The sequence below is a fragment of the Solanum verrucosum genome, unplaced genomic scaffold (genome assembly GCF_900185275.1).
Source record: "Solanum verrucosum unplaced genomic scaffold, falcon-dt-bn FXZP01000229.1, whole genome shotgun sequence".
Taxonomy (NCBI): Eukaryota; Viridiplantae; Streptophyta; class Magnoliopsida; order Solanales; family Solanaceae; genus Solanum; species Solanum verrucosum.
Genome location: NW_026020011.1, coordinates 2,026,498 through 2,052,093, shown reverse-complemented (window position 1 = coordinate 2,052,093; position 25,596 = coordinate 2,026,498). Strand labels below are relative to the sequence as shown.

Below are 25,596 nucleotides of genomic sequence, written 5' to 3'. Positions count from 1 at the left end.
TCGGTGTGTAAGTAAAAAATATTATCCTAATAGTATTGTATCTAATTTAGATAAATGTTATATGAGAGATTCGGGTGGGTAAAGACAATATTAGGAATGTCAAATAAGCGAGTTGAGTTGAATTTGAACGGGCCTTAATAGGCTGAAATGCATATTGGTATCCAATCCAGTACTATTCTACTCCCTTAGTTCATTTTTACTTGTCATACTTAAATTTGACATACTGTTTAAGAAAATAATAATTGACATAGTTATTTTTATCATACTATCCTTATAATTAATTGATGTTTAATTGGATTGAAAAATGATTTGAGAAAGAAATAATTAATATTAAAAGTAAAACATGAAAAAATAATCATCTTTTCTTAAATGCTAAAATTGACAAATAAAATTGAAAATTTATTTTTAATATAGTGAACTTGGAGTATCAAAATGTTCCATAGTTATATTAGATCATGCCACATCATCATAAACTAGTGTTGTTATTGATTGCCCTAATGATGATGTGCTCTACTAATACTCGAGTGCAATCCAAAAATTAAAAGAAGGTTGTCAAAAATTAGTCAAACGGTTTACAATAATTTATTTTTTTCTTCATTTGGTATTCAATATTTATATAAAAGCCTGACTAATTCAGATTCATGTTGCGTAAGGTCCCATTCGAAAGGAAGCATTCTCTATCAAAAAATAATCTATGCCAAAATTCGAATTTGATGCCCCTGATTAGAAGATGCACATTAAAGACGTTTTTATCGTTTAGTTATTGATAAAGACAATATAATATATTATTTAATTAATTTCCACACGCTTGTGTGCTGTTATTGATGTCCCTTCACTACCAAATCTTTTGCCGGTGATGGCATTACAAGGAGATGGAGTGTGAAAATACTATTCACTAAGAGTGTGTTTGGTATGAAGGAAAACATTTTTCGAAAAATGTCTTTCAATTTTCTCATGTTTGGTTGGGTTAAATGTTTTGGAAAATGTTTTCCAAATCAACTCATTTTCCTCAAATTTAAGGAAAATGACTTCCTTTCAAAACTTAAGGAAAACATTTTCCAAAACTCTCTTTCAACTTCCAATTTAAAAAAAAATTGTTGAAAAAATCAATATATTTGGTCCCTACCCTCAAACCAACCCCCCAACCACCACCCCAAAAAAAAATAAAAAAAATTTAAAGTTTGTTTTTAAATTCAATATTTTTACCCCACCCTCACACCTATCCCCCACCCCTACCACCACCCCTCCCAAAAAATATTAAAAATTGTTTTTAAAAGATATTTCTAATTTCAATTTTTTATTTTTTTACACCCCTACCCTTGACCCCACACCCCCCACCCACCCCCTACCAGCCCCCCCTCCCCCAAAAAAAAAGTTTTTTTTTTAAAATATTTTCGACTTCAAAATTTCATATTTTCCACCCCTACCCTCAACCCCCCCCACCCCCACCCCCTACCAGCCCCCCCACTCCCAAAAAAAAAATTTAAGTTTGTTTTTAAAAAATATTTTCGACTTCAGAATTTCATTTTTCACCCCTACCTTCGACCCACCCACCCACGCCCTACCAGCCCCCCCACCCCCAAAAAAAAAAATTAACTTTGTTTTTAAAAAATATTTTTAAATTCAAAATTTCAATTTTTCACCCCTACTCTCGACTCCCCCACCCCCAAAAAATAAATAAATTTGTTTTTAAAAAATATTTTCAATTTCAACAATTATTTTCTACTCTAGTAAAATAAAAGAATTTTTTCAAAAACATTTTTCATTCATAAATCAAACACTAAATTTTTTTTTTAGAAAATATTTTCTACTCACCAACCAAACATGAGAAAATAAGTCAAAAATCAACTTGTTTTCCAAGAAAACATTTTCTAGGAAAACATTTTCCTTCATACCAAACACACCCTAACTCTCACAATTTTGTATAATTAGGATATTTATATTTGATTAGTTATATGTAACCTAGAATCTTAGCTAGCTTGATTTTTGCATATATCAAAATAATTATTACTTGAAGAAAATAATTAGAAAAATAGTTGAAAGATATTTTTTTAAAAATAAAGTCTCACATCAAAACTTTAAATTTGAGTAGTTAGTTAAATAGATTTGGATGATAGAAACTTAATAATATAATTAAATGTAAAATTAAATATGTAGTTATAGTGGAGAAGTATTAGTGAATATTTTCGAACGTCTAAAGGAAAAAGTATTGTTATGTAAATTATGATACATAGATGGGGAGAAGTATATAATGGGTCTTCGATCAGCCTCATAATCAAAACTTTGTATAAAAAATAAAATGTTGGTAACACTTCTATATTTTATCGAAGGCTTTAAGTTATGTACATTAACATAGTACTAAAGATATTAGATAGTATTATATAATAGTATAATATCACTCGAACCATTCAACCCTTATGTTTGGCCATTTTTTGACACATAAATATCTTACAAAGGCCACATGTTATAATGATTTAGGTCATACTTTTCGAGTGTTATTAATTAAGGGTCTAATTTGCTGCAAATTTTTTTTTGGTAACTATAAGCTTTATTACCAGATATATCAATATGTACAAAAAGTTTTGAAATTCTGGATATGGACATAATCCCAATCTCAGAGTTTGTGCTACTACCTTACCACTAAACTACAATTCTATGGATAGATTGCAAATTGATACTTCACAAAGTTAAATGTATTTTGTGGAAAATACTAAATATAATCAAATGTCAAATCTAAAAATATGCTTGACAAATTGTATGTCTAATTAGGAATTAGCAAGTATATAAATGTCTTTTTGGAGATATTTGGAAGATGCAATTCTTGAGAAATGAGGAACAAGAAGGTTTCATCCACTTTAATTTACTAATTAACAGTCTGTTTGAATTGACTTATAATTTTAAGTAACAAGCATTTTTACAGTGTTTGGCTAAAATATAAAAAAATATTTTTAAGCACTTGATTTTAAGTCAAAATAATAAAAATAAGTCAAGAGTCAATCCAAACAGACTCTAAGTTGGGTTTTGCATTTTCGACTAATTTCTTGCAATAGGTTTATGGTCTATTATATGGAAGAAGTAAAAATTGTCTTGAAGCCATTGTTTCCTTCTTTAAAATTTTCTTGCAATATATATATATATATATATATATATATATATATTCTAACATGTCCAATTTGTGTCTCATATTTTAAATTTTTAACTTACAAAAATACAACGAAGGAAATTAAAATTGACTATTAACCAAATCCTAAAAGGGGGGATAATTAGGGAGCATGCATGTGATTCACGATAGGAAAATCTTGTTACATTATCTAGTGAAGTGGCGTGATAAATATTCTTTCATTTTTAACTAAAATTCTGAATTCAAACCTTGTAAATGAAATTGTTTCTGAGATGAAACACTATACCCTAAAGTAAATTTTTTAGCATGAATTTAAATTAATCGACTTTTAAAATGAATGTCAGGATGAAAACAAGAAAAAAAAAGAGGCCAATGTGTTACGCATGCAACTAGACATGTTTTATTGGAGAAAAATGGAGAAGGTGAATTGAATTTGATGAGAAGAGAACTGATTAAATGTATACGTATTAATGAGTTTGGTAGAAAGAAAGAGAAAAAGAAAGTCACACGTATCATTCTTTTTTATCCTCTAGCAAGTTTAGATTAAATGTACACATATAATTAATTGAACCTTTTATTATTTATTTATTATTGGATAAGGGTCTGAAAAATATCCCAACTTTGGTTGAATTTGCTGTTGCGATCCTAAACTTTCATGAGGACCTATTACCTCCCTAGACTATTAAATACCGTATTTTAAACATATATATTTGCCCACGTGGACGTAAAAAATAATGCAAAATTATAAATAGTAATGTGTCCACATGGGCACATATATACCTTTAAAATACACTATTAAATAGTTCAGGGGGTAAAAAATACGGTATTAAATAGTCTAGGGAGGTAATAGGTCCTCATGAAAGTTAGTATAGCAACAACAAATTCGATCAAAGTTGAGATATTTCTCGACCCTTATCCCTATATTATTTATTATTCTCTTTGTCAAAGTCAAATGTTTTGGATTTCACCCACACCGTCCACTTTATGAAATTAGTTTATTATATTTTGGAGAATATACTATATATATAGTAGGGAGAGTACATAACATCACTAATGCAAAAAATTAGCCAAGTGGTGTTTTTTTCGTTTTATTTTGTTTCAAAATAAGTGATTATGGAATAAAAATATATTTATGATTTTCTATCAATTTTATTCTTTTATTTAAATAAAGAGATTTTTACATAACTAGCAAGAACTACATCTTTTTTTTAAGGTACTTATTGGTAAGTTGGATAACAATACATTTTATTTTCTATGAATGAGTGATTTTCTCTAATGGCATGTCGAAACTAAAAACACTACTTACTTTAAAGTGGTGGAAGTACTAATTAGTAATTACTCCATCATTTCAAATTATCTGTCGCGTTTCTCTTTTTTCATGCCTCTTAAGTCTTAAGAAACTATTACTTAGGAACAATTTTAACTATCTTACTCTTATTTATGTCTTTAAGATATATAATTTCTTCTTATTGAATATTTATTCAATTTATTTGTGGGTCATCACCTCATAATTGAAATGTTTATAATATTCAAGAATAATTACTATTAAGGATAAAATAGAAAAATAAAACAATTTAAGATAATTATTTTTAAAAATTTCGAGTAAGACAGAAGAGTAGTATCTAAGTAGCTAGCGCTTACGCAGAATGATGGCCAAAATATTTGTCAAAGTTTCATTCAAATTAAACATTATGGCGCTGAAAAGAGGGAGTTAAAAAGAAATTTGTGAAAGTTATTAGCTATATATAACTCCAAATCATTTGTGCACGACTAAAATATGGTGTGCCTCCAATTAATTAAATCAAATATCATGATCCAAAATTTGAAAACTATGGTTTACTTTCATAATTTACTCATGGTTACATTGTGATTGTGATGTTTGATCAAAGATCAATATAGTCATTTATGGACATGATTACGTTAATTAATATAGTATATTAAGGGATAGTAAATGAGCAATATGGATCAAATTTGTTGAATGGGTCAATATGGATTCAATAAAGGGAAAATCACTATACATTACTAAAAATAAGGATACTTTTTCTTATTTTTCATAATATAACAAGATTTACCAAACATAACAAATTTAGGAAAAAATTAACTTGTACACAACCCTTCCCTCCTTCTTTACGGTTAAACTCCATTATCAATTAGTAAAGGAGTTTGAAGTTCAAGTTTGAAAATTAATTTATCACAAACGAATTTCATTTTGAATATGTGATATATCAAAAGAACTAGAACGTCAAAGGAGTTTGAATATGAAATTTGTGGCTAATTGGAAAAGATTTGAGCTAGTTTTAGACTGAACTTCAATCCTAGATCGTTGAAGTTTGAAGCAATAATCGAGTGCATTGAACTTGTATGAATACAATATAAAATTATATATAATGTTGGTGTATTTGTATTAAATTTTCAAAAACTAATATGAACTATATATAAAATTTAGAGAAAATGGTCTGAAAAATATCTCAACTTTTGTCGGAATTGCTGTTACGATACCAAACTTTAATGAAGACCTATTACCCCTAGACTATTTAATACCGTATTTTAAACATATATATTTGCACATACTCAATCTATGTTAGTTGAGTGTGTCACACACACGTTTTAATTCATTAAATTAATTAAATTAGTCATTTCGTACCCTTTAATAAACATATTGAAAAAGTCAAAAAAATGGGAAATCAATAGTCACTTCACTGTCACTCCGTCTCTTTCCCAAAACTCTCTTTCACTTCATTGTCAAAAATAAAAAATTTTAGAAATCAAGAAAAGAAATTAGAAGCCCTAAATAACAATAGAATAAATAAGACCAAGAAAAAAATAATTTTTTTAGGCCAATCATTAAATGCCACGTATCAATACAGGGATTAAATTATATCTATTTCTTTTTACCTATAATTCTAATTCATTTTACAACCCTTTGTCCTTCGCTGGAAATTATTTTCTAAATCCAAAAGACCACCATTGAAGGGCCAGGTAAGTTTGTAGGGAACAAATTATTTTCTTTAATTTCAGATCCAGTGCCCTACGCGCCTATGCGTCATGTTTTCACGCACTTGACCAGTTGAGCAAATGTTTAAAATACGGTATTAAATAGTCTAGGGGGTAATAGGTCCTCATTAAAGTTTGATATCGTAACAGCAATTCCAACCAAAGTTAGGATATTTTTCAGACCTTTTTTCCTAAAATTTATATGGTTATATAAATATTTCATACAAATTATACATATCTTTTATACATAAATCGTGAGCAAGATTCGGTGAGTGGTTTTTTCAGAAATCTAACATGAATTTTATAGAACATTTATATAATTATATACATATTTCATATTGATTCTATACAGTTTTCACAAACAAAAATTATAGGCGAAATCTAAGCATTGAGGTTTTATTTTATCTGCCAACGAGGCAAAGACTGCTCCACAAATTTTCCATACCGATTTTATATAGTCTTCATGCACGAAAAATGTGGACAAAATTTGAGCCTGGAGTGAAATTTCATATATATTTTTTATCAAAAAAAAAAAATCTTATTATGTTTGGTAAACGAAAATCTCATGATACATTTGATAAAGTAAAAATTACTTGGATGAGTACCTTTTAATATATAATTAATGATTTTAGCGATATTTTTTATTTATTACCATTTATAGCAATACATAACAATACTATGTTAAATATGCAATATGTATTAAAAGTAAATTATGTATGCAATATATATATATATATATATATGTATGTATTATAACTGTTTTTTTTTAAAAAAAAAATTAGGAAAAATTACTGAAATACACGTCTTATGTTTTCCTTATTTATGATATTCCCTTCTATTTCTAAAATCCCTTATTTCTCTCCTAGTTCTAAATTATTTTATAATGTATCCGAGCTAGTTTTTAATGTATCTGAGCTACATATTATGTATCTGATTTATTTTATAATGTATCTGAGCTACATAGTATGTATCCGGCTTATTTTACTTTTTCAGGAATTAATGTAATTACAAACTAAATAGGGATAGATTGTAATTTCATATTAAAACTATGTGATTCCTAAAATTTATACTAAAAATTATGCTTGTTTGGTAAGAAATTGACACATTGTATTACAAGTGTATTAAAATGAGTGATAACCATCAATAAAACTTGTATTCTATGTGAATAATAAATTGTTCTTTTTAATATGTATTAAAACTGTATTATAAATGTATTAAAAGTGATCAAGTGGAAAAAAATGTTATTGCTATAAATGATGAATATTTTTTTTAATATAGTATATTTATGTAAGTTTCCCTTTGATAAATATGAATTTAATTTCGTACGTTAGATTGAGTTACGTCAAAAATGTTGGGCTCATATTTTATCATCTGAGAAAGTCCATATGCCAATTCAGGCCCATCTTGTCGTCCCAAAGATTGAGAGAGTAAATATCTTAAATAAGTCACTTAATTTAGTAAAATTGGTTAATTAGTTAGGTGACTAAAAATTAGTAAAATTAGTTAATTAGTTAAGTGACTAATCTTTTTTATTCTTCTTTTTATCAATAAAGTCAATCAACTTATATCGTATTTTCCGAAAAGATAAACCTGACTAAAAAATGAGTTTTCTGACTTTCTCCATGGAAATATACTTTGACAGGCCCAATAGAATTTTTTAAAATTGACCCAACACAAAAAACCACCAATAGTGTTGGGCTTCAGCTGGTCATTCAGTGCAAAATATTTTATATGCACTTCTAATTATTGTTATTTTTAACAATCAAATATAATCTTGTAGTCTTTAGTATTTTGCTCCCAATATGATGGAGATAGTTTGAATATAAAAAAGTCAATGCATTGTAATCTTTGATGCCTAATTTTTTTTGTTTTTGGTATAATTTGTGTGCAATAGATGTCTAACTAAGATATATCAATGTATAATGCTTATACGCTAATTATATACTTGTTTCGTTTTAATTTATTTGATCTATTTTGACTTGACGCAAAGATTTAAATAAATAGGGAAAAAGACTATCAAATCTTGTGGTCTTAAATTAACAATATGTCAAATTACCAAAATACCCTTTAATCTTCTGATCTTAGACATGTTATATGAAAAAGTGAAATTTAAAAAAATGCTAAAAGTGGAGAGGATTATTCTTTTTGAAACAAAGTAAAGAGGAAAATAAGTCGAATAAATTGAAACAGAGAAAATATAAATAGATTATTGAATATATACATGATTTACTATATAAACACTTTATATATACGCTTTTATACCATATATATATATATATATGTTTATATATATGCTATATCTACTATATACATTATTATCAATAGATTTTTCATTTTTTATACAATACATATATATATATATATATATATATATATATATCAACAATTTTTTTTTATATACACATCATATATATTGAGAGGTGAGACTTTGTTAAGTTGATCTTGCCAAAATCTCCATTCATGCAGTTGCATAGCCTATAGTTGCAAGGTTATCTAGAAAAAATAATCAGAGATTGAAGAAGAAGAGAAATTATTAAGCTTATTTAAAGGTTTATAAGGCAATGCTAGGCTGTTAAATTTAGGGAATTTTACACAAATCTCATAGTATTAAGATTTAAGAACTAATTACATCTTATTTCTATGCTTTTTCAAATTACAAAAATTCCTTAAATTTGGTGAAATCTGGATACATCGCAAAATGTTTCTGATACATCACGTCTCGATTTCGAATACATCACTCAACATGCTGATACATTACGTACATCTCGATACATCGCGTAAAGTGATGCATCCGAAAAATAAGAGAGGGTAGAAATATTGTAATTTTTTTCAAATGGTAATTTTTTTTAGAGAATATAGTAAAATAAGTTGTGTATTTCGATAATTTCTTCTTAAATTTACGATGATCACACCACATCTTTATATTTTTGACGTGATATACATATGTAAGACACGTACACTAAATTAGGCGCTCCTAAATGTATTGGCCAGTGGATTATAGTTTCTTCTTTTTTTTTACAAAAATAAAAAAGGAAAAAAAAATCAATTCCAGATATTAAAAAAATACTTAATTTCTACCCCTTGGATTAATCTTTAGGTTTTATGTAAATTAAACTATGTGGTAAAATTCTACTAATCTTTTTCTCAAATGATAGTCAAATAAATAAATAGGCATGAAAGGATAATTTTGTATGTAAATTTCTTTTAATTTTTTCCCCCTTAAATTAAGTTGGTAGGGTACCAAGTGCCCTTGTTTGATTGTTTGTCTCAGCTTATTATGATTTGGATAAAGTAATTTCTTAAAAAGTAAATTTAATTTATCCTGTACATTTTTAAGGGAATAAAAAAATAACCTTCATTTCTTGAATGAGAACAACAATTCAGTTAATGTTGAAAAGTAATACATCCTCTGTCTCCTGGTAGTTGTCACGATTTTCTTTTTTAGAGTCACATGATAAGAACTTTGACTTTTTTTTTTTTTTTTTCCGCAAATTTACCACTAGATAGTGTCTAGTGGCCTTTTATTAAACATAAAAAATATCAATAGGGATAAGTGCAAGCAAGGGGGGCTAGGCCTTACCTTACTAATCCTAATGAAGTGTCTACTACCTAACAAGCATGAAGAAAATAAGAGCTAGAGAGAACTAAGTATTTTCTGATCACCACAGAGTTTGTAATACACTCCATGATGATATTACAAATGAGGATGCTTAAATAATGTAAAAATATGCCAATCAAGAAGAAAGTTGAGTTATCAGCCTCAAACTTTCTATTGCAAACGCATGAATTAAAAAAAATTGATTGCCCATCAAAAGTAACTTGAAGTATTTTTCTCTTGTCTTCTTCTTCAAACCTATCCAACAACACTTGATAATTCATACTTTCTTTATGGATTTATTGGACCTTGTTGAACCTATTGATACTGTCAAATGGTTCTGCTTTGCCTGTCGCATCGGTAGGTGCCTTGGAACAAACTCCTCAGTCATTTTACCGTTCCAACTATGTTGTCTTCCATGTGTCTTCTTTTTGCTTTTGTTGCTTCTACTTCTTTGTTGCCTAGGTGATAAATCTCCTTCCCTAGCCACTCTATCAAAGCACATGTCCAGCATATCTTCCTCATCTTCATCAAGAGAATCCTCGCCAAAATCAAGCATATTGTCTTTATCATTTTCATCAAGAAAATCCTCGCCCAAATCAATTGTATTTGACACTAAGACCCTTGACTCATTTTTCTTTGCAATCACACATTTAGGCACAAATACGGGAGCTTCTGGACTTAATTTGCTATTCAAAGTAGGTGGTGAGACCTGCTTTTCTTTGATCAAATCGTTGTCATTCTCTGTTAACTTTACTTGATGTCTAGTAGTTTTCGATAAAGCATCAAAGCTATTTGAACATAATAGGTCTCTTGAGGCATTACTAATATATTGCCTCTTCTCACTGTCATAAAAATTTCCAGTCGCACCCTTTTCAGTACATGGAGAATTATTTTGACTAGTCGGGGAAAGGCTCCGATTACTAGTTGAATTTTTGTGTGCAACCAGTGTCCAATTTTTAGTTGCATTCTTGGTTTCAACTTGCAAAACATGCTGCCCAGAATTTTCAGCATCTTCAACATCAGATGTATCCATTAGTTTGTGTCCTGAATCCATTATTTTTTTGCCTGAACCAACTCGCGGCGCATCAACCCCAACTCTTGGCGTTCCCCTTTTGTTTTCGGTCGTTGTTTGAACACCAATATTACTTGTAACAACATCCATTGAGTGTGCACGATTTTGCTCAGAAGGGACATCAACCAACTGCCGATCTAACAAAGTAGCTTTACTTTGATTGATATCTACAACCTTTCTTTTTTCATTTAATATTTCTCTCGCATCACCTTGATACTTTTCACTATCAATAGTACCTTTTGTAGCAACTTCAATGGTATCATCAATTTGTTTGTTATTTTGATTTCTTTTTGAGATCAAACGACAACTATCTTCATCATGACCTTGGTGCTTACAATAATTGCAATACAAAGGTAGATTATCATATACAATCTCCTGAAAAACCTCGATCAACTTACCAGATTTTCCATCCACAAACTGCAACCTTATACGATTTGGAAGCTTTTCCATTAGATCAAGTATAACCTTGACCCTAGTTGTGCTAGGTCTTGACTTGATTTGAGTAGCTTTATCTATAGCTATTGGTTTCCCAACTGCCGATGCTATAGACAACAAAGACTTCTTTGCAAACAAATCTGGAGATAAGTTTGGTAAATAAATCCAAACCACAGCTAACGTCGTTTCCTCCTTAGGATTATATCCAATGGACCATGGAAAAACCCTACATTGGTGCTCCTCTCCATTGTAGAGAAGATAATTAACTGAGCGAGATAATGCTAGTACATAATCTTCATATTGATCAAATCTCAACAAAATTTGTCTTGGAGCAAGTAAGCCAATTAAACAGTTGCCCTTGGTACCAAGATGTTTCGGTAAAATTGACCTTAATACCTTCAAATCTGGCGCACCATGGGATAATTTAAACACCACTGCTTGATGCAATCCCTCTTCAATCATAAAGTCTTGCCTTTCCTCCATTGAAAACGTGATAGTAGGTTCTCCATGAATTATTTCGATTGGTTTTGCGATTGTTTTTGAGTTAATTAGGGCAGATTGTTTAGGATTTATAGTATTGGAATTGAAAAGAGTGGCGTATGTGGTGGTTTTGGGTGGTGGGGCGGGCTGGACAGCCTCGAAAGGAGGCCGTCCAGTGGTCGTAGCAGCCATGAGAGCTGCGCAGCTGTTGGCTTAAAACCCTAGGTCAGCCGTTAGATTTGTTGGGGCTCTTTTTTAATAAGAACTTTGACTAACATGATACATATCATGTATTTTTTTCATCATATTGATATGCAAAAAAATGTAATTTATAATACTTTTCGTATAATTTTTGAATCTAATTTTTTTATTTAAAATATCAAATTAATATAATCTAATTTAATTTTAAAAATTAATCAAAATGACATTTGAAAAGCACATCATAACAATAAAAAAGTGACAGAGGTAATACCCCCAACCTTTTGAATTAGACTGATAAATATTTGGGTCAAAGTCAATGAGAAGAAAAAACAACGCTACTAAAAAATATAATAAGTCAAAAAAATCTATTTTTGAAGAAATTTTTTTGGTGCTACAAAAGTAGTGTTTCTTTATATTTTTTTTCCATTTTAGTTTAGGTTAATAGTAGATTTATTTTAAGGGTCCTCTGAAATGCTTATAATTACGGATGGTTTATGGCATATTGAATTTATTTCCTTAAATTTTGAGATTGATATCTTCATGAGATAAAGAATAAAGATTTGTGTATATTCATTTTTTTCATAACTGACCATTTTTGGGTGGTAAATATATTTTTATTGTAATATAAATTTAAAATACATATTTCAAAATTAGAAAAATGTTCGAGTCTTTCCTAACAAAAGTATTTATTTTCCCAATAAAGCTCATTCACTTTTAGAAAAATGTTAAATTGAAAATATTATGGCACCCTAAAATCTAGGTTTAATAAAAATTCTAGATCTTGAACACATTCTATCAGAGCAAGTAAAAATATACTAATTACTATAAGCATTTATCCTTATGTTACTATTAAAAGAAAATACTTTAAAAATGATTTTCTTTTCTTAAACTTTTTAAACTTTATCGAAAAATATGATTGAAAGAATTATCATTTTGTTCCAAAGAGGATTAGGAGGCATCATTTCACCAATATATTTTTATCAGTTATTTGGTTGGTAAAAATGAATAAACAAGAATATATAAGATATTCAGCGTGCGATACTCATATAATAAGTGGTATTTATCATTCATTAATCCACTCTCGATATACTAAGTAAAAGGGTTGATCCAACCAGGGGCGGATCTATGAAGGGGTGTGGGGGTGTCACGCCACCCCCGAACTTCGACGGAAACTCTATATATACATAGGTGTATATATATATATAATATTTATATAAATATAAAGCGTGTCACCTAGAAAACAAAACTAGCTTGTGGTGTCACGGTAGGAGGGCAACTTTAGAAGGCTGATGTTGTGGGTTCGAATCCCATTTGTACCTATTTTTTTGAGAAATTTGTTGCAGACGTTTTTTAAGAAAAAAAAAAGGCTCCAAGCATGTTTTCTAAAGGAAAAACAGCAGGCATATTTATTTTTTTATAATTGTTATTGACTTAAATTAAATTAATTACATTGTTACTCCTTTAACTTTTCACTTGCTTATTTACTTGTAAAGTTGACTTTGATTTTACCTGTTGCTACGGCAACTGTGGAGAGCATTTTCGTCAATGAAGCACATAAAAAATGAAGTGCGGAATAGTATTGGTAATCAATATTTAAATGATTGTCTAGTGTGTTACATAGAGCGTTATGTATTTATAAATGTTAGTAATGATGTCATTATCGATCGTTTTCAAAATATGAAAACTCGTCGAGGACAATTGTAAATGAATGATGAATATTTATAATATTAGTAATATTATTGAAAGTTTTAAATTTGTTAACTTCATGCTTTTAGTGTGGAGTGTGGATTTGTAATATCTTATTATTTATATTTTATTGATTGATTTATGATATATATCGAAAAGACGAATAATTTAATCAAATATAAAATTAATTTAATCGATAAGTCTATTTGGCACCCACGAACTATAAATCCTGTATCCGCCATTGAATCCAACTACAGAAAAATACATACATAAATATAAAAAATATCTCAGAGAGTGTCCGCTCTAAAAACCGCCCTCCTACATTTTTTCCTTTACAAACTTCATAGTAAGAAATGTATTCTATCAAAGAAAATCTTTCACTCGAAGTGCTATGAATAGAAAAATTAATCAGAGGTGGGGAATTATTTTATCGAGTAATAGTGATCAAATCGACATTACTAAATCACACCTTACCATATCCGTAGATATTTAATGAGATTAATTATCTTATTTTCTATATCGAATATCTAATTCCATCATTTTAATTCAAATAATCTTAAATTGAATTAATATTCACAAGTCACAAGTGAGTCCAGAGGCGGAGCTAGGTTGGGGTTCGTGGGTTCGGACGAACCCACTAGCTTTTCCATAGATCATGTATTTGTATTAAAAATTTAATAAATATATATGTATATTAACTTGTGAACCCCCTAATAAAATTGATTGACAACTTAGTGATAAGAAAGGGAGGTGAAAATGCTTTTCATAGTATTGTTGTGTGTTCGAACCCCACTACTAACAAAAATAAGGAAGCATGTTTTGCGAACCCCCAAACCCCGACAAAAATACAAAACCCCTAAACTCCTAATCCTGGCTCCGTCTATGTCTTTGGTCACAACTAAACAAAATAATGTTCTATGTCTCTGGTCACAACTAAACGAAATAATATAATCTCACATTTTATCTCGAGATTAATATCCCGACAAAAATACAACAACTTCCTAATCCTATCTATGTCTCTGGTCACAACTAAAACAAAATAATATTCCATGTCTCTGGTCACAACTAAACAAAATAATATAATCTCACATTTTATCTCGAGATTAATATCCTGACAAAAATATTTTATCTCGAGATTAATATCCCGACAAAAATACAACAACCTCCTAATCCTGGCCTTGTCTCTTGTAACAAATAACAACTAACGAAATAATATAATCTCACATTTTATCTCGAGATTAATATCCCGACAAAAATATTTTATCTCGAGATTAATATCCTGACAAAAATACAACAACCTCCTATCATGGCTGTCTCTTGTAACAACTAACGAAATAATATAATTTCACATTTTATCTCAAGATTAATATCCCGACAAAAATACTATATCTCTGGTCACAACTAAACAAAATAATATAATATCACATTTTATCTCGAGATTAATATCCCGACAAAAATACAACAACCTCCTAATCCTAGCGCTGTCTCTTGTCACAACTAAACGATATAATATAATCTCACATTTTATCTCGAGATTAATATCCCGACAAAAATACAACAGTTGTGGTAGCAGCAGCTACATTTTCTAACAGTAGATAATGCAACGTGGATAGTATTTTTTACAACGTGTCAAGTGGATTAAGCTGATGACAACCGCACCCGAATATCCCACCGACGCCAAATACCTCAATTCTACTTTACCCATTTTCCCGAAAAGTATAAATACCTCTCATTCTTCACCTTCCAATTTTTCCTTGCCCTAAAAACTCCCCCTTTTCTCTTCAGCCGCAACACTTTACTTTCATCTATAATCCATAAATTATCCACTTTTTCCCTCTCAAATCGCCCTAAATCAGCTCAATTTAGCTTTTTCACGGCTGAAATCTGTTCAATTTGAAGTTTTTTCGACGAAAAATGATGAGTTTGAGAGTTTTTGTGAGGGTTTTGTTTGGTGGAGTACAGTAAGGTGATGGAAGCTTTGAAAGGACCTGTTTTGGTTGATGTGGATGTGTCTAAGCTTATGGGATCGGAAAGTTTTAGTGGCGGTGCTCGGAAATTGGAAAGGCCTTCTGTTGCGATTGCGCCTTCTATTGATAGGATCAGTGGTTCAGTCAGACGAAAAGGTATCCTTTCCTCCTTTTTAAAATTTTTTTGGCCGGATTTAACTTATATACCTGTCACTATTAAGAGATTTTTACACTGTTTGTTTGGTACGGCCGGTTTACCTTATACTGGGTCACCTCCCATCAATTCTAGGTTGATTGTGTAAAAAAGAGAAAAGTTCCTTTTTGGGGTTGAATATGGCTATTTTGCTCTTTACCAGTAGGAACTTAGAGTTTTTTTTTTTTTTTTGTCATAAAAGTTAGCTTTGGTTGTTATGTACAGTCTAGGGAGGTTTAGTGTAGTGTACGATTTTATGGGTAGATAGATGTTATAAATTACTGATAACCTTTGGATATTCTCTTGAACTAACTGAGATTGCTAAAGACGGTTAGTGGCAAGTTAAGATGTTGAAGTTTCTTGAGATGATTTTTACTGTTGATATACGCAGTCTTTAAGGGAAAATTGTTTTTATCTGAATGATGTTACTTACTATTAGTAGCTGGATACGGTCAACTATCTCAAAAAAGAAGTCTGGGTACAGTGTACACGGTTGTGGAAGTTACTAACTGGACAATTATGTAGTTCATCACAGGACAGTATGAACTTACAAATGGGAAAGGTGATTTTCTAGTAAAAAGATGTCATATGTGTTCTTAGAACGGTTTACGTTGTTTCTAATTCTCGGAAACCATTGAACATGTATATGTGTTGTTTTGGTATTTCTTCTGCAACACTAAAGCAGGTAAATGCACAGACCTGAAAACATGTTAAGCTGTACTGCTAGTGTTGCATCCTATTTAACTCTCTATCCCAAATATGGTTATGTGAGATGTGATTTGTGCTGTTAAAACCTCAGAGCTAGCTTTTTGGAGTAAGATGCCCCAGAATGAATTTGCTGGTCAGCAATCCAGCCATCATGTTGAGGATGCTTTAGAAGACCACAGCGTCGGGAAGTCAAATACTATTCTTCCGCTGACGCTTGGGCTAGAGGCTGCACAGACACATCGGAACTGTGGGAAAGTGGGGAGAAATAGTACTTCTAATTCTAAGAGATCAAGGATAATGCAGATGGATGCTTCTGTAAATAAAACCGGTGAAGACGGAAAAGGCATTTCTACTGAGATTTCCGCAAATCTTACAAATTGCAAAAATGGAGGTAATACCAATTATGTATGTATGTTCTTCAATATTGTTATACAGCCTTAGCTTTAGTTATGATAGGCATTCACAGATGACACTGGAAATGCCTATGGTTCATGTATCTTGGTTTGATTTCAAATGTCTCCTAGTTGATGATATTTTTTGGTCAAAATCTACTCCATTATAGTGCTTCCCTGAAACACACATGGGTCAATAGCTTGCAACAGAAATCATGTGTCCAGTATTTTCAGTGGGCACCTATTTGGATAGAGCTATTATTCCTCGGCTTTTCCTTTTTCGTTTTTCCTTCAATAATGCGTTTTCAGGATTCACAGTGGCATGGAACAGGTTGAGCTCATGGTTTTATTGTTTCTGAACATCACTATAGTCCTATGATGCCTTGTGTTAGTTATGCTTGAAAACTTTAAAGAAAGCAACACCTTAGTTTGAGAAAATAAGATTCCAAAAGTTTCCCTTTCAAAAAGTGCTCTTCTTTCTGATTAAGTTGGAATTAGTTTGAGAAGAAGGCCATTGGACGCTTCCCCCATGCCATTACCTCACTTCTCTATAGGCTCCCCAATACTTTGTTCGTTACGGAAATGGTACACTTCTTTATCTGGGGATCATATATCTTCAAAAGCATTGCTGGCAACCTAATCCTACTCGATTCAGAGTATATGCCCCTCATTGTACTAATCCTTGAAGAGTTGTATGGATAAAGCCACTTTTGAAGTCGGTACAGGTTGGATCATCTTAACAGACTGGTAACACTAATAAAATCCTGTGTGGATAGAATCCAGAATTTCGATGCCCCAGGAAAGACTCTCCAAATATATTATCAAATCAGAAACATCATAAGATGTAAACCTGTAAAGGTAGAATGTGGAATCCACTCTGCAATCTAGTTTTCATTGCATTTTTTCTTTGGGGGCAGCTTCAATTGTAGGTAGTGAATGTGCAGATGTGCTAACTTGCTGAGTTGCTGTATATGCTGTTACCAATTAAGACTATGTAGAAGCTAAATTTTATCTTCTATGACATTCAAGCTAAATTGCTTTCTGTTTCCAACTAGATATGTGGTTGTTGTGTTGCCTATGGATTCGGTTCTGACCTTCCTATGGAGCACATTGCTGATCAATCGGCTACGATATGTTGCTGATTGTATTTATCTGTCTTATAGGGATGTTTGAACCACCAGAACAGAAACTGCATTACTTGTTTAAAGAAGCTTAAAATGTAATTGGAGTATGGCTTGTTTAAATGCTTCATGTGCTAAGAAGTAGTGGCGGAGCCAGAAATTCCGCCAAGGGTGTTCAAACTTTAAAAAAATCGATAATTTTTTTTTTTTAGCGGAGTGGGTGCACAAAACATTTTTTTTTTTACTGATGAGTGGGTGCAACCAAATTTAAAAATTAAATTACATATCACTTAATAACTAAATCATACGGAAACTTAAAATTATAAAGCTATCAATGGTATAAATCAAAACTAATGGATAAAAATCAACAAATTTTTGCTACTAGTTGAATATACTCCCTCTAGTTCATATTAAGTGAATTGTTGAGACTTTTTCCGTGATTCAAAATAACTGATTGTTTCAAAGTTCGAGAGAATTATCGAAACTTTTTTCCATATTTACCTTTTCTTTTAATAAATTCTTAACTATTTTACCTTTTCTAAAATAATCAAAAGTATAATAGTGGATAATTATCTTTAATTTTGTCTTTAAAAATAATTTCTTGAGAATGTGTTTTACCTAATAATTCACTTAATACATAGAAAACAATAAAATTTTAATTATTAGGTTAATCAATTTAAGGCTAGAAACATAAAGAAGATACGGGGCAGCTATTTCTGTGTTTTTTTTTGTTTAAAAAGAGATTGTGTTAAAAAAAGGCAACAAGTGAGGATCTTTATTTTTTGTTTAAAAAGAGAGTGTTAAAAAAACGCAGCAAGTGAGGATCGAACCGCAAACCTCATACACATAAATGAACACGCTTACCGCCAGACTAGCAGCCTTTGTTGTGTCTTAGGGTGTTCAATTAATTATATTTCCAGATATTAGACAGTATTCTACCTATATACACGGTATAATTTTCCGGCGAAGGGTGTTCGGCTGACCACCCTTTCATAGCTGTAGCTCTGCCCCATGCTAAGTAAGAAATATGATTCAGATGATTGCCTTATTTTGCAATTTCACAATCAACCCAATGAAAATTTGGACAAAGTATAGTACTTATTAAGCATTTTTCCGTCTTCTATTTTATAAGATATTAAAAGATAGATATTAAAGAAGTGATGGTATTAAATGATAAAGGTGGAGAGAAAGGGCCATTATCCACCGATTTTGAACCCGTGTGCCAACCGATATTTGGAGATTTCACAGTTATCAAAAAAGAAAAAGATCAACGAAGTATTTTGAAGGGTATATGTCGGCCTACTTGATAAAAAAAAATGTCAGCCTAATTTCTCTAATCTCATTGGGGGGACCTCCTGTCTGTACTCTGTTGAAATTGCTCCCAAGTACAAGTCAATAGAATATACTCTCAAAACATGGATACCACTTCGCAACAATGTCAAATTTGTGCTGGGAGTTGGAATCTTCTACTTGTAAGATTAAGCTGATGAAGGGCCTGCTTTAATATTTTGTACAGCATTTAATATGTACTTGGATTTGCATGCTATTAACCCTTGAAAGAGAGCGGGTTAATAATTTTCCGTACAACGTTCATTCATTCTGTTCCTATTTTTTTATGTGGTAGAAATATGTTTGAGCTATTCTATTCTCATAAGCATCTTTGAATTATCTGTTCTGTAGGGTATGTTTCTTAATGCATAGCTCTGTTTCAACGGTGCTGGTGACATGATATGTTTTTGTAATCTGTTCTTATTTTGTTAGAGAGGACTCAAATGCTTAAGCAAAGGCAGAATTCTAGTGGCAAGAGAAGTGATAAAAGAAATGGAAAAGTTACCAAAAGTAATTTCTCTTTAAAGAGTTTGGTTGGCTTCGGTTCAGCTGCTGGAGGAAGAAACTTTCTCGGTATGTGTTGTTCTATCTCTTCCAAACACTTATCAGAACAAAGTGAGCACATGTTTAGTTTTTTAGTACCAGATTTACGACCAAAGAACTTTGTTTTTCCTTTTTAAATATTTTAAACCTGCATTATCCCATGAAAAATAAAAATCAAACTTCAGTTTTCGGTAATATGTTTTCGTATTTTGGTATTTCGGTACCGAAATATACACACTAATATACATACTATAATATATTATGTAATTATTAATATTATATCAAATATACTAACTACTAAGCCTTTTTAAGCTTTATTTCCTTTTTTGCCCTTAGCAACTAGCGAGTTAGCATTAGGTTTTCATGTTTGTATTTCCGCCGCACTTTATCCTTCTCTTCCAAATTCCAATTCCAAATTCGACTTCCAGCCTCCAGAGTCCAGGCTCCAGCGACCGCCGACCAGCAACCAGCGATCGTGACCGCCGACCAGCGACCGCGACCAGCAATTTCAACTGCTGCGATTTCAGGTTTTCAGTTTCTAGTTCTAGGTATTTGATCGTACTTTTTGGATTCCATGTTTTCAACTATGAATTCCAGTAAAGAATCCATCTAAATTCAATGGCGACTACATCATCCTACCCAAAACCACCAGTGTTGCATACCAACTCCTTTCAGATAACTCCAAGAAATGGATACCCATCACTGCCCATTCCATTTCCAACACCCCCCCTTCAATTCCAACTGCTGCGATTTCAAGTTTTCTTCTTCCATTTTCCTTTTTATCTTTTTGGTCTGATTTTCAATAAACTAATTAAGTGTGTGATAACGGAATTTAATAAACCGAGGTAACAGGGTATTAAGAAAATCGGCATGGGGTTCCGTACCTTATACTGTTAAAAGCGACTCTAAATTAACCGAACCAAATTACAACAAACCAAACCGAATTATCGGTTCGGTGTTCGGTACAACAGTTTCAATAACTGAAAACTGAAAAAACCGAAACCGAACCGCATTACCAAATGCCCTGCCCTACTTTACACTGTTAACTCCAGTTGTTAAATTTCTTCCCACATCATCTCTTTTCTTCTCGAATTCATATTTTCGACATGGTAAATTGTATAGTGGCCATGTGTTTTCGTTTCTGAGAGCTTGTGTAGAGGCTTTGCCATGTAACACAATTTATCCAAATAAGTGCACGCTCACTTCTTTCCCATCATCTGGAAATCCTTCAATATATATGCTAGAGTTTCCTCCATGAAATTTCACTTTCCAGTTTCCAACCAGGTGAATAGTATTTTCATTGATCTACTGATTTTTCATGAAGTTCTCAGCGTACTATTGACTGAGTCCGTACATGGTTGGTTCACTTTGTTGTTCTTGATGATTAAACACCAACTATGTAAAGCATACATTTGATGCAAATTTACTTGATAATCTTTCTCAACTAAATCTTATTAAATACTTTTTGCAGATGCATGTGTTTACCATGTTTTCTGAAGGAAATATATAGAGCTAAGCACAATTGGTATAATCAGTGCATGCAAAACACAATGTCAATGAAGACGAAATTACTAACTTACTTGCTTACCCAAAAAAAATGAAGGCTAAAGTTACTTACAACTTTAATTGAACTAACTGCCAATTTAGCAGTCATTTCTGTGACAAAATATCTCAGCCAAAACCTACAAGAAGTCTCAAGTCACTGCAATTTGTGTGTGTACCAGATGTACTTTTATAGAAGATATTTTGACTACCTAGCAGGTTGCACTTTCACACTAGTACATCACATGATGCTTGTTTTATGCAGCTTTTGGACTCGGAATTATTTGGGTAAAACATAGCAATCCATCTGAACATGTCCATACGATTGACCTGCATTCAGTAAAGTAACTCATGTAGAGTATGTCCGCACTAGCTTTTGTTGTACCCTGGCATTTACTTCTTGATTTCTACATATGTAGTCATAAAGTATGCTGTCAGTTGTCACTAGTTTTTGCTTTACCCTGGAACTTATTCGGTTGATCGATACATTCTTTGGTTATTCTTGGTGTTTAGTATTTACCAATGTGTTATACTATAAATGTTCTGAGAAAATAACAAGGGATATCTGACTCAGGAATGTATGGCTTGAAATCTGATGTCATGGATGTCACAAAAGATGTAGATGATCTGCCTTTGAGGGAACTACTTGATGGAAGTTATAAGTGTGCACCTTCTCCCAAAGATAGGAGAAACAATGCGTCAAATTCAAGTGATAGTCTCATGCAGTTGGTTAGAAATGCTAACTCCATGCTTCGATGCCAGAAGTCTGTACAGATGCAGAATTGTTCTAATGTTGATAGCAAGCTCTCTTGTCGAAATGATGGAGACAAGGGAGAGACCAGGACAGATAATCTCTCTTCTTCTGATCAGGTTAGTGTGCAAGGTTATTTGTTACCGAAATTGAATCTCGACAGTCGACTTGATCAAGTAAGCCTGCTTCATGTCCTAAAGAGGATTACTCCCTTCAGCCTAAACGGAATTGTTGAGTTTGAACTTTGAAGTACAAGGTCAAACCATCTAATTTCGGTATGCATTTGGACATCGGTTACTTTACTTTTTAAGTAAAATCTACATATTAGAAACTTCGCAAAAGTACTACAAATCACAATAAATTGTAACAAAAATTACCAAAATAATATTTGAGAAATTTGTAGCCAAAGAAAACATCGACTATGAATACTAGTGCCAAATAAAACGGGACATTGTTTTTGGGTTCACAAGGTAAAACAAGATAATATCAGACTGTCAGTATCCTTTAATTAAAAAAACAAGATATTGTCAGTTTCTGCAAAAGCTCATAATCTATATTATTTTTTTCTTTTCTTCTCAAAGGTACAGGAATACAGTTGCAAGGTTCAATCAGTTCCGACAATGTGTCATGCTCCATTGTATACACCAAAGGATGTGTTGGAGCGCCTTGCGCTTACTCCATCCAAGGATTTGGATTCTTTACTTGTGGATACAGTCAAGTTTGCATCTTCAAGAAATAGCAGTGATCTTCGACAAAGCAAGCCATCATCTCAGCGAAATGGCTTGCCTCCTTTTCCTTGGTCACATCCGTGCTCTGGGCATCCTAAAACTGTTCCGGATTCAGCTAAATTATCTACAAATAAGATGGTTTGTCAAGGTAGATGGGTAAGAGTGGAAAACACTTTGACTCCTCTGAAAGGTTCTACTGGTTTCCTTGAGGAACTGCAATCACTCACTGACAATCACAAACTAGTTCCAACAGGACTTCAAGTGTCTGGGCCTTTAAAAAATGAAAATGCTTCAACAAACCGCGATAGCCTTACTACATGTGAAAGGATTTCATCATCATTGGCAGCCAGCAACACTTCAGAAGTTTCACCAGGTAAATTTCTCAGGGGCTTGAGAATAGGAGTTACTGCATTTTTTTGAATGAATCATGTGCTTTTGTGCTTTCGGCATTCCACTAGAGGGATACCAGTGTACATTTTGTGTTGCATGTTCTCTTGCTTTTTCTTTGAGTTTCTATGTGGAACCTGTAGGCATAGTCAAAGAGTTATTTTAAAATCTATCCATCACAACAGTGACTTCATATGATCTATCTGTATTCTCTGAGTTTCTATGGAATATCCATCAGAAGAGTATTAGATTTTTTCCAAATCATACTGTATGATATCAAGAAATATACAGTACAGTCTCATGCATTGATGCACATTTTCCATTTAGCTTCCAAGAAGCGTTGAATCTTGACAAAACTATATTTCATGCATGCTGTCCTAGACATTTTTATCCTTATGAAGCTCATATTATATCTGATGATAGTAGCTGAATCTCCAGGGGTATTGGCTGCTGCTGAGACGCTTTGCAGGATTGCTACACATTCAACGCTTTGCAAGATTGCTACACATTCGTTGAAGCAGAACACTGAGGTAACAACCAAATCGCTGAAGAAACCTTCTCAGAAGGGCGGTGGTATGAGAGCATGTAAATTGACTGAGAAACCTGAAAATCAATTCATAGCACCAAAACCAGTGGTGGTATCAAATAGTCTGGTTGAAATTGCTGATGAGATACTTCCATCAAAGAAGCTTCGTCTTTCAGTTAACTTCAAAAAACCTGATAGGAAAGGACCGATACCTTGTTCAACTGAATCAATAAGATCAACTCCTGTCAAATCTTTTAGGGAGTCTGAAGGTTTCAGTAACAGCTTTGTAAATAAACCATGTACAACGTCCCAATATACAAGGGTGATGGATAAGGCTTATAGTAGTAGCGACCAGAAGCCGAGGAAGGTAGCCAATGGAGCGGAGCCAAGGAGATGACAGAATGTTGGAGTGAACTCATTATGCAGCGAATCAGACAAGAACTTTTACTGTTGCATTTGTCTATCTATTCCTTCTAACTGCTGTTAGACATGCAAAATATGGTAGAATTTGTATAGCCTGTCACATGGAAGAAATGAATGTTGTAATCTGATGTTGCGTTGGGTTTAGGGTTTAGACGGGGGACCATTGTGCTTGTGCCATTACATGTAACATGGATGCCAGATACATCGATACGCTTTCAGCATTGCCTCAGTGTACATCATTTATGAGGCAATATGGTAGAAAGGTTCTCTCTTTAGCCTCTGGTATTCCGGGGACACATTCGTTATGTGTGTGTAAATGTATTCATTATCTGATATCTATGGTCAGGACATTTTCATACTCATTCTGTGCGTGTTGTAGATTCTTATAGCTCATCTTATTTTGTCTCTTCTCCCTGCTTTTCTATTTTTCTGATGGTTGATACTGGCAATGGTTTGCCTCAATCTGCTTATGGATAACATATTTGCATAGATGACAATTACATTTTACTTTAAACCCTTGTTAGTTTTACCTTCTGCTGATCGTTGTATGCTAATTTTATGAAAAAATTGGCTGAAGCCGACGACATATGCTTTCAAAAGGTTTAACCACGTGAAATCTCAGTGAATGTATTGGAGTAGGAGAACCAGGCATATTTCGTTTCTAAGAGGTGACCCAAATAAATAGTTCTAATAACAATCCACTTGTTAATTGAAATTAAAAAAAAAAAAGAATGTTGAATCATGATTCAATGATTTTCTTTTTCGGGCTAATAATTTTTAAATGACGAAAGGTTACTGTTGAATGAGACTTAACACTCCTCCTTTTATACTATTTCATATCTCACCTTAGTGCTAGTACAGGCTTCAAGTCCGAGTTATAGCAAGCCAACAATCTCCATCCATTGCGAAATTCAACTATGTACTTTCTTTTCCTACTACAGCTTGTACAAGATCCTTGGAGATGAACACTTATCTCAATTATACTAGGAAAAGAATAGAATATGTTTAAAAAGAAAATATTAGAAAAAAAAGACATTTTTAACCAATTAAGTAATAATAACAATGTTTTTAATCAATCTATTAACATAAAACATTTTATTTAATTTCATATATCTTTTGACACTTAACAAAGAATAAAAAGGAAAAAAGATTTTAGCTTTCCTTAATTGTGAGGGGTGACTCGTTATAAAATAGAAGAAGACAATAAGACATGCAGTTTCATTACAACAATCAGGTAATAGAGGATACAAATGAGTATGTATCATTCCCCATATCTCAAAACAAAACATGAATATGCCGTTAACTAATACTGTGTTTGATACATTGAAAAAATAAGTAATTTATTACTTATCTTTTAATGCTTGATAAGTAAATGTGCAAAATAATCTTATATTTAATA

At 32.0% G+C, this 25,596-nt stretch overlaps 2 protein-coding genes across 4 annotated transcripts in view; one reads left to right on the top strand and one right to left on the bottom strand.

Annotated features, from left to right (window-relative positions):
• The window catches only part of LOC125820432 (uncharacterized), a 430,223-nt gene that overhangs the window by 289,753 nt on the left and 114,874 nt on the right, over positions 1 to 25,596 (bottom strand). The window lies entirely within an intron of this gene.
• On the top strand, positions 15,336 to 24,224 carry LOC125820435 (uncharacterized). Its single transcript, XM_049499871.1, has 6 exons — positions 15,336 to 15,710; positions 16,547 to 16,846; positions 19,730 to 19,870; positions 21,957 to 22,252; positions 22,715 to 23,234; positions 23,687 to 24,224. Exons 1-6 carry the CDS (start codon positions 15,557 to 15,559, stop codon positions 24,169 to 24,171), a joined length of 1,896 nt encoding a protein of 631 aa, XP_049355828.1. The 5' UTR covers positions 15,336 to 15,556; the 3' UTR covers positions 24,172 to 24,224.